This window comes from Oncorhynchus nerka, linkage group LG7 (genome assembly GCF_034236695.1).
Source record: "Oncorhynchus nerka isolate Pitt River linkage group LG7, Oner_Uvic_2.0, whole genome shotgun sequence".
NCBI classification, from domain to species: Eukaryota; Metazoa; Chordata; class Actinopteri; order Salmoniformes; family Salmonidae; genus Oncorhynchus; species Oncorhynchus nerka.
Genome location: NC_088402.1, coordinates 29,202,480 through 29,212,236, shown reverse-complemented (window position 1 = coordinate 29,212,236; position 9,757 = coordinate 29,202,480). Strand labels below are relative to the sequence as shown.

At 41.2% G+C, this 9,757-nt stretch overlaps 1 protein-coding gene across 1 annotated transcript; it reads right to left on the bottom strand.

The window, feature by feature from the left end:
- Positions 1–797: 797 nt before the first annotated feature.
- Positions 798–5,381, bottom strand: LOC115131422 (protachykinin-like). Its single transcript, XM_029663140.2, has 5 exons — positions 4,677–5,381; positions 3,654–3,756; positions 3,401–3,424; positions 1,164–1,220; positions 798–1,005 (listed from the first exon to the last, which is right to left on the bottom strand). Exons 1-5 carry the CDS (start codon positions 4,785–4,787, stop codon positions 959–961), a joined length of 342 nt encoding a protein of 113 aa, XP_029519000.1. The 5' UTR covers positions 4,788–5,381; the 3' UTR covers positions 798–958.
- Positions 5,382–9,757: the final 4,376 nt, after the last annotated feature.

The window sequence follows — 9,757 nt, the reverse complement described above, 5'->3', positions numbered from 1 at the left end:
AGTTGATTTACAGTCAATTTAAACGAGAGCGTGCTCTGATAGAGCAGCATGTACCAGAGTGTGTAGTTGATTTACAGTCAATTTAAACGAGAGCGTGCTCTGATAGAGCAGCATGTACCAGAGTGTGTAGTTGATTTACAGTCAATTTAAACGAGAGCGTGCTCTGATAGAGCAGCATGTACCAGAGTGTGTAGTTGATTTACAGTCAATTTAAATGAGAGCGTTCTCTGATAGAGCAGCATGTACCAGAGTGTGTAGTTGATTTACAGTCAATTTAAACGAGAGCGTGCTCTGATAGAGCAGCATGTACCAGAGTGTGTAGTTGATTTACAGCACAATCATTTATGAGGCACTAGACAGTGGGCTTGGCAGTGCAATTTTCTACATACCCTGGGGTAGAGCTTTGCTTTGATGTTCCACGACAATAGCATTATTTGGAACAAATGTTATGCTGATGGCACTAATACTGTGACATACATTAAATAACATTATGTTTCTGTAAAGTACGGTAGGAGTACCAGATCACACTGCGCGTGGCAAAATTCCGCAAACTTTCCCAAATGTCCCAGGATTTCCCAGAAATCCTGATCGGAGGATTCTGAGAATTTCTGGTTTACGATTTCCCTTCTGATTTAATCTTAAAACCGGGATTTCCGGAAAACCTGTGAATTTTGGGGAAAACGACCGTAATTTTGTAACCCTCTTCAGATCACACTCCTGCCCTCCTTTGAGCTCCCTTCTTCCTGGACAAATGAAATTGGCACTGTCAGGTACAATACAGCTACAAAACCACGATGTGAAAACAGACATTTTATTATGGTAACTTACAATAACTTTGACTAACTATCCATATTTTGCACAAAACAAAACTCGGCATCAGACACCCCTTCCACTTGTCTGTAGGAATGACTGGATGAGAAGTGGACCAATAGCAGAGGACTGAAGAAAGACCAACCGGTTAGCGGCGCTTGTTGTAGTTCTGTAGTGCGTTCCACTCATATGAATCTGTAGTTGAAGAGAAAGCTTGTAAATAACACAGCACAGTTTATTTTCAGATTGTCATTTTAAGCACAGATCCAGCAATTATTGTGGATTTGTAACCAGGCCATCTAAGAACAGCTCGGTTTGATCAGTCGTGTAAAAAGCTCATATGAGACCCTTACCTGGTTTCTCTTGGCTCCTCTTACCCATCAGTCCAACAAAGGAGTTAATTTTATGCCCTGAAAGAGAAGATAAGAGAGGAGAAAAAGGTGTGAGTTTCTTCCTGTAACAGTTAAAACCATTGTCACTGCAATTACAGACAGCGAGTGATGCAGTGACTAGTGTGCAGAACAAAAAGGCGTGAGTTCTTCCAAAAACTGCCAATATTATTTACACCCTAACCCTAAACTAAACCTAGCCCTAACCTTAACCCTTACCCTTATTCTAAACCTAACCGTTACCTTAGCAAGTGGTTGCTTATCAACAGATAGTGTGTTGATAGTATGACCATGTGTAGATCATCTATATGGGACTATCCATATAAAGTGTGACCCATAATTTTTTGTTAATGATGCAATGCCTGGTGTATAACCTCGATGGTGACAGAGTGTGACCTCTCCTACTGATCTCTAGTATCGTACAAATTGACTGACGGACTCCATCCCCTTGCCCTAGTGACTGAGGGATAGAGCGGCGCCCACCCACAGGTTTAGGAACGAAGGGTTGTGATTGGAGATTTTTTCCTAAGAGGGCGGGATAGGATGTACGTACTGAGGGGACATTTGCGTCCCAGACTGACTGTTGTCTCTGTCAGCCTCTGTCAATCCCCCTAATGGAATATAATATAAGGGTGGAGGGAATGGGGATACGGGGGAGTAGTGGGGTTATAAAACTCTGGGGCATTGATCGAAGCACTCGCTCTCTTCCTCTCTCTCCCCCTTTCTCTCCCACCCTCTCTCCCCCCATCTCTCTCCTTCACTCTCTCTCCATCACTCTCTCTCCCTCTGTCTCTCTCCTTCACTCTCTCTCTCCTTCACTCTCTCTCTCTATGCCTGTAATGACTGACATAGTCATGCCTGCATCAAGGTTCCGGCAACACGTTGGTCTACACGTATTTATGACGTACTTGCTGCCTCATATCGCTGAGTGGGGGAGTCATTAAGGAAATGCCTCAATGACTGAACAGAGGGGAGACATAGCGAGGGGTCTTCATGGCAGAATTAAGACTATGTATCCTAGCGAGGGACTAGAGTTGTCTTCAAGGCAGAACTAAGACTACCACCTACTGCATCTTAAAATCCCATCAAACGACCTGTTAGCTGTGTGGGTTGTGATTTAATTAAAACATTTGTCAGGTTAATTTTCCGGTCTCTCTCTCTCTCTCTTTCTCTCTCTCTTTCTCTCTCTCTCTATCTACTTTTATTTACCATTATGCAAAAATAAATATAATTATTCAACCCCTGCATTTTGTTAGTTTTTTGCTGCTGGGCAACATGTGGTTTGTGTTCTCCCTCCTATGAATGATAATGAGGACCTGTTGGCCTATGGCACTGGATATGTGACACCAGCCTGTCTTCTCCCTCACACCCCTCTCACCCCTCTTTTCACCCCACCTCTCACATCATGTCACCCCTCTGGTTAGCACGACTCCTCTCGCCCACATAGGAGTACTGGTGAAATACAGTTGAGGTACAGGTGAAGTACAGGTGAAGTACAGGTGGTGAAATACAGGTGAAGTACTGGTGAAATACAGGTGAAGTACAGGTGAAATACAGGTGAAGTACAGGTGAAGTACTGGTGAAATACTGGTGAAATACAGGTTAAGTACTGGTGAAATACAGGTGAAATACAGGTGAAGTACTGGTGAAATACAGGTGAAGTACTGGTGAAATACAGGTGAAATACAGGTGAAGTACTGGTGATATACAGGTGAAGTACTGGTGAAGTACTGGTGAAATACAGGTGAAGTACTGGTGAAGTACTGGTGAAATACAGGTGAAGTACAGGTGAAATACAGGTGAAGTACTGGTGAAATACAGGTGAAGTACTGGTGAAGTACAGGTGAAGGACCTGTGTCATCCCTAATCCCCCCTACTCATGGAGTTAACTCATCACATTTCATCACTTGTCACATGGTCTACCTGGCCCATGTGCAAATAAAGCCATCATCACTTGGGTTGATGTCACAATAGATTTTCCCCAACTTTGCCAAATGTTCTGATTGGCTTCCCCTGCCTGCCTTACACACTGCCCACACAGTCCCTTTCCATTTGTAACATAATGTCAGAATAAATAATTATAACTCAATCATGGCTTCATTTGTTGGTATGCATGGACAATTGCAACATTTCCTGGGAAATGTTCTCCAAGATTAATTTAAAAGATGAATTAAGTAATTATTAATACGTTTTTCACTTACTTTTTCGGGTTATCTGTGGATTTGCTGTTGGAATAAAGGGGGGACTTCAGTCAATGTAGGCCTATAATTATCTAATTTAAGAATGTATGAATACGCTACAAAACGTGCATAAATATATTGATATACAATATGTAATTATTAAAGGCATTAATAATGCATATCAATATTGGCATTTCATTTCAATAAACGGGAAAGTGCCTTCAAGAGCGTGAAGGGTGAGGACAGGGCGAGGCGCGAGGAAGCACAGTCTTACCGGAGGAGCGTTTCCCCATTAGGCCAAAGAACTGATGCGGCCTCGGTTTCCGCGTCATTCTCCGCAGTATCTCTCCGAATGGGTCAGATGACAGCCACTCGTCCTGCACGAGGGAGAAAATCTAATTAATGCAACATTAGACACCAGAGAAGGGAATAGGACGAGGGGTGGGGAAACTGACTCCCTTATTGCCTTCCAACCTATACCTTCGCGTAAAATATTGTACACTTGTATAGCACTAGATCTAATCTCGCAGAGCAATCAATATAAAACAGTAAAGACACCCCCGTGTGAACTTTTATATCCGACCTATTTTTATCTGACGGGGATGCCTACAGGTCAGCATTAGTCTAAGTAGTAGTCCAACCGCTGCTATGGCTAATGGACCATGCACATTAAAGTGCCCATCAATTAACCAATTCCGTTGGTTCCTTCCTTATTGTATAGCCCTCCCGCCTTGTTAAAACGCTTTGCGTAACCTGCTGAATGTTCCCAAACCGACTGCAGATGATGAGAAATAAGAGCCCCGCCCGGAGACTTGGCAGGCGCCCAACCCGCAATGTCAGAGGGAGAACGTGCGCTACATGTGAATAGAGCTTCATTCTGGGACTAAGGTAATGGTGGAAGCACACTGAGCTAAGAGCTCATACTTTATCCCCATTGAATCATAATACATCTTTCACGGACATAGAATTTGTGTTGCTGGTAGAATGTTTGATGTTTTGTCTGTATACATGCGTAATTACGCATGACCAAGCTCTCCAAACAGGTGACTTATTTTATAAAAGCATACAAATATTTTACATTTTATTTTATTTTATAGAAATTGGTTGAAATTCCATTCAATAATTTTGATGAAACAAAACACAAGGCTGTGCCATCCAATTAAAAAAGTATTTTCCCCATAGTTAAGCAATCCTACATTTTCCCATGTCAATTTTTTACAATTCGTTTAACAGGCGATTCTAACAAACAATTGTCCTAACATATTTTCTTGTCTTACATCAAATCATTAATGCCTACCGTAATTTGATCGTCCATCCAATAATCAAGATCTTCCTTTGGACCAATTTCTTCACTAAAAACTTGGGCGATAGCAAGAAAAGCTATCACAAGCGGTAGCAGTAATTTCATGATGCAGCAATCTGTTGCGTGCAACTCTTCAGCCGTTTAAGTCTTCTTTCTTCGTTTGTTTCGATTTTCAAGAGTAGAAATAGGCTGTTCGGGCACTTGTAAACTGAGTTTAAATGTTTTTTAGCCACTCTCTATGACTTTTGAGAGCTCGATGTTGACACCTGCGGAAATTGGTATCTTCTCTCCATATAAGTGCCTCAAGCGTGCACAAAAATGATATGTTCCCTCCTTGGTTGCAACCTCGCCTCAGTTCTATCTCTGCTCCAGTAAGCGAGCTCTGCTGCTCTTTAATGCCTTCACTTTGGTCCTGTTGTGTCTTTGTGACCACACGGTAGTACTGCACTAGGTTATATAGCAAGGGATAGAAGGGTGACAGGTATCTAATTCGCTTTATATCAATTAAGCAAGTACATTTACTTGACAGGTACTTCCTCGGAGCTGTGTGATGACTAATATCCGTTGTGATATTTTGCATATGGTCAATATGACTTTCAAACGTTCCCCTATGACCCTCCTTGGCACTCAGTGTATTGTTCCCGTTGTAATCGGACTGTCCAAGTGAAGCGAAGGAAGTAAGTGAGTCTGATGACGCACTGAAGTTCAAGGTTTCACGTAAATCCTACGCCAAAGCAAAAATTCAACATAAAAAGAAAGTTGATTTGCACCTTACTCATCAGTGGATCATGTTTTTCTTCACATTGACAATAGTTTGGATTCTGAAAGTTACTTTTCTAAAAATGAATAATTGGAAATTCAATCATTATAATTGAGCATAGCCTTGCTATTTAGAACGGCTGCCGTAGGCAGACCTGGCTCTCAACAGAAGACAGGCTATATGTACTGCCCACAAAAGGAGCTGGAAACTGAGCGGCACTTCCTAACCTCCGGCCAAATGTACGACTATATTAGAGACACATATTTACCTCAGATTACACAAACCCACAAAGAATTCAAATACAAACCCAATTTTGATAAACTCCATATCTATTGGGTGAAATAGCACAGTGTGCCATCACAGCAGCAAGATTTGTGACCTGTTGCCACAAAAAAAGGGTAACCAGTGAAGAACAAACACCATCGTAAATACAACCCATAGTTATGTTTTATTTATTTTCCCTTTTGTACTTCAACTATTTGCACATAATATGACATTTGTAATGTCTTTATTATTTTTGGAACTTTTGTGAGTGTAATGTTTACTGTTCATTTTTATTGTTTATTTCACTTTTGTTTATTATCTAGTTCACATCCTTTGGCAATTTTAACATGTTTCCCATGCCAATAAAGCCCTTAAACTGAAATAGAATTGAATTAAACAGGTGTCTGACCCCACAGAGACAGAGAGGAGCCAGCTGATTTTCATTACAAAGCTTGGCTTGTTTAGCAGAAAGGTGTTGGATGTGAAGAGAGAGATGCACTGACACTGACAACACACAGTTCACAGTGTCCACGCAGCTCACCGAGTGCTTGACAACTCAAGTGCCTTTCTCCCAGCCACAACGGACTCCTTTTATTTAAACATGTTGTTAATGGAAAATTGCTCATTTTAATTTGACCAATAAATAACATGAGGTGTCTTTCAGTCACGATGCATATATATATAATGTCACTGTCATGTACAGTATATATAGTCTACGGAGGATCTAATAGGTCACACTGTCACCATCAATCACATAGTGGGATGTGTACATTTATAACACATACACCACAATACAAATAGCCTTGAAAGAGCATGAGTCTTGAGCATATGTTGAGACAGAGATACAATGATGATGTGCATAATTTACAATGAGTACTTTAGGATTGACCCAGTCAAAATGTGGACATTTTACAGTGATCCAACCTATAGGATGTGTTCTAATGACACCTGAATCTACTCCTCTTTTTGAAATTTGACCTTTTGCCTCGTCACATTGTGCCTGTCATTAGATCACATGCATATATTACTAAAACGTTCAATTTATAAATAACAAATATTACATTTATGGATCAGGATTAGTTCATCAGCAGTGCGGGTCTGAAGACAGAGTTACGGTGGATGGATTTACGCTGCTGCTAATATTATTGACATTATCTGTGCTGCCACGGTATCTGTAGTCACCAAGACACTTTAGATGGATTTTAATCATCCTCACAACTAGGACTGCTTATCGAATTAACAGTGGGAAGAGGAGAGGTACTGAGGAGAGAGAGAAGAAGGGAAAAAGAGAGAGGGACGGAGAGGGAAAGAGGGAGGGGGAGGAAGGGGAAAGGGCTCTTAAATCAGAAGAAGCGGGTATTCTGTGGGAGAGACAATGGAAGATGGAGACTGAGCGAAAGAGAATATGAAAGAGAAACGAGGAGAGGGAGCAAGTGAGAGAAGGAGTGAGAGGTGGGCGTGCTGCTGTAGAGGAAGAATGTGAGGAGAGCTATGGGAGTAAAGAAGGAAGATAAAAGGCAGAGGTAGAAGGGGAGAGGTGGGCGGTACATGGCGAGATGTGAGAGGTAGCTGGAGAGATGTGAGAGGTAAGAGGGAGGTAGAGAGAGGTAAAAGGAGGTAGAGGGAGTAAAGGTGTAGATAGAGGAGGAGACAGGGTGGACAAGGAAGATAAAGGGAAGGTTAGCAGGGTGGAGAGGCAGAGAGAAACAGACATAGCTATGCTATTTATATAAAAAGCTGTAGAGATATGATGGCATGATATGACACAGCATGGCATGGCAGGTGACCGGGGTGAGGCTCTATGTCACCACCATGTAGATAATAGAATAAAGCTTGATTCCCAGCAGGTATCACTCAACATGTCACTACTATCTCCATCTGATAACGTAACACAGGGCTGTATGGAACTCTGAGATTACAGGATCACAACCAACTGTCATCAAGTCCCGTGTCAGAAAATCTTTTTGAAAAAGCATATAATGTTTCTGTTTGGGCTTTTACTATACAAAATAACGTGAGAGAGTAATAGGATACGGCATGTGTCAAAATTGATTGATTGCTGACCTTATGACCTGATGACGTGTACTGAATATGTGCCCCCGCCCCGCCCCCCCCTGTTCGTGTGGTCATGTGTTAGAGGGTGTTTGAACTTTTGGGGCCCATGCCCCCCCTCCACCCCCCAGTTTTATCTCCCTTATGGTTGTTATCTATGAAGCAGGAATGTCTGGGGCTATAGATAGCGCTGGGACATAGGCATTATAAATGTCCAGAACAAGCCATTTTTAAGACCTGAATATGTGTGTGTGTGTGTGGGTGTGTGTGGGTGTGTGTGGGAAACAAGGAATGTGTGTGGGTGTGTGTGTGTGTTAGAAACAAGGTCCCTTGGGCATTGTGTCCATTTCAGGCTTTAAACAACAATTAAACAGCCATCTAAATAATGTTTCTCAGCCTAGTTTCCTATTGAGTTCTCTTTATATGTACAGGCACAGAGCTTCCAGATGGCTCCAGCCTAAGGATTTTCAGTGCATGTACACACGGGAGATTAGAACCCCAAAGAAAAGATCCTAAAGGTACTTTCAGATTCAGGTTTATCATGACAGCCACTTTATGAAAGGCATTTACTTATGGCTAAACAGCTTCTACACAGTTTATTAATTAATGCTGTGGGATGAAATTAGGTGTTTCTAGGAGGTCTTAAACAGATCTACAGTGAAACAAACATGTACACTTTACACACATATTTATTGACTTTTAAAAAGACCACAGTAACATGACAGAATTTGTGCAAAGGCAACGAAATCTGCTAGGGGATATTAAATGTACAACAGTAGTATTCTGTAACAAGCAATACGTGTTAAACATGAGGCACATGCAATCATGACCGCCTCTTTATGAAAGGCCTTTAATTAGGTGTTTCTAGGAGGGCTTAAACAAATATACAGTGAAACAAACATGGACACTTTACACACATTTTTATTGACTTTTAAAAAGACCACAGTAACATGACAGAATTTGTGCAAAGGCAACGAAATCTGCTAGGGGATATTAAATGTACAACAGTAGTATTCTGTAACAAGCAATACGTGTTAAACATAAGGGACATGCAATCATGACAGCTGCTTTATGAAAGGCCTTTACTTATGGCTAAACAGCTTCTACACAGTTTATTAATTAATGCTGTGGGATGAAATTAGGTGTTTCTAGGAGGTCTTAAACAGATCTACAGTGAAACAAACATGTACACTCTACACACATATTTATTGACTTTTAAAAAGACCACAGTAACATGACAGAATTTGTGCAAATGCGACGAAATCGGCTAGTAGATATTAAATGTACAACAGTAGTATTCGGTAACAAGCAATACGTGTTAAACATGAGGCACAGGCAATCATGACAGGCTCTTTATGAAAGGCCTTTAACTATGGCTAAACAGTTTTCTACACATTTTATTCATTAATGATGTGGGCATACCCAGGATTTACAGGCAGGACGTTTGATCTACACAGGGAGGGAAAACTTACGAAGTTATGATGGAGCGGGCAAGCGTCTTTGAGTTGGTGAATTCGAAACGAATAATGGTCTTGTAGCTCCCTTCAGTAACCACGAGCACAACCGTTCCATGATTTTAACTGGTGGCTTTATTCTGTAGTTTCAGTGAGAATTATCCCCTTCAGTGAGAACTATAAAGTAAATTAAAAATACAGTTAAGCACACTCTTACAACATTATCTTAGGAGTGACTTATTAGCTTGGTAAAACTCTGAAGTGCTTACATACATAACAGTTTAACCGGCGTTATAACGGGTTCAGATTAAACACATGAATAAAGGAAAAAATACCTCATTGGCTGCTTATTACAGAAGGGAGGAAATCAAACTTCACACTTATTATTCCTGGCATGAATTCACACTTCATCCTAACATACACTCTTCAACCTTTATGAACTACACCCGATGACATGAAAACTTAGCTAACGCAGCGCAGGATTGCCTTCCCTACAAAAGTGTGTTGCTACAATAAGGATCCCCGTTACAACAGTATTAGCTACG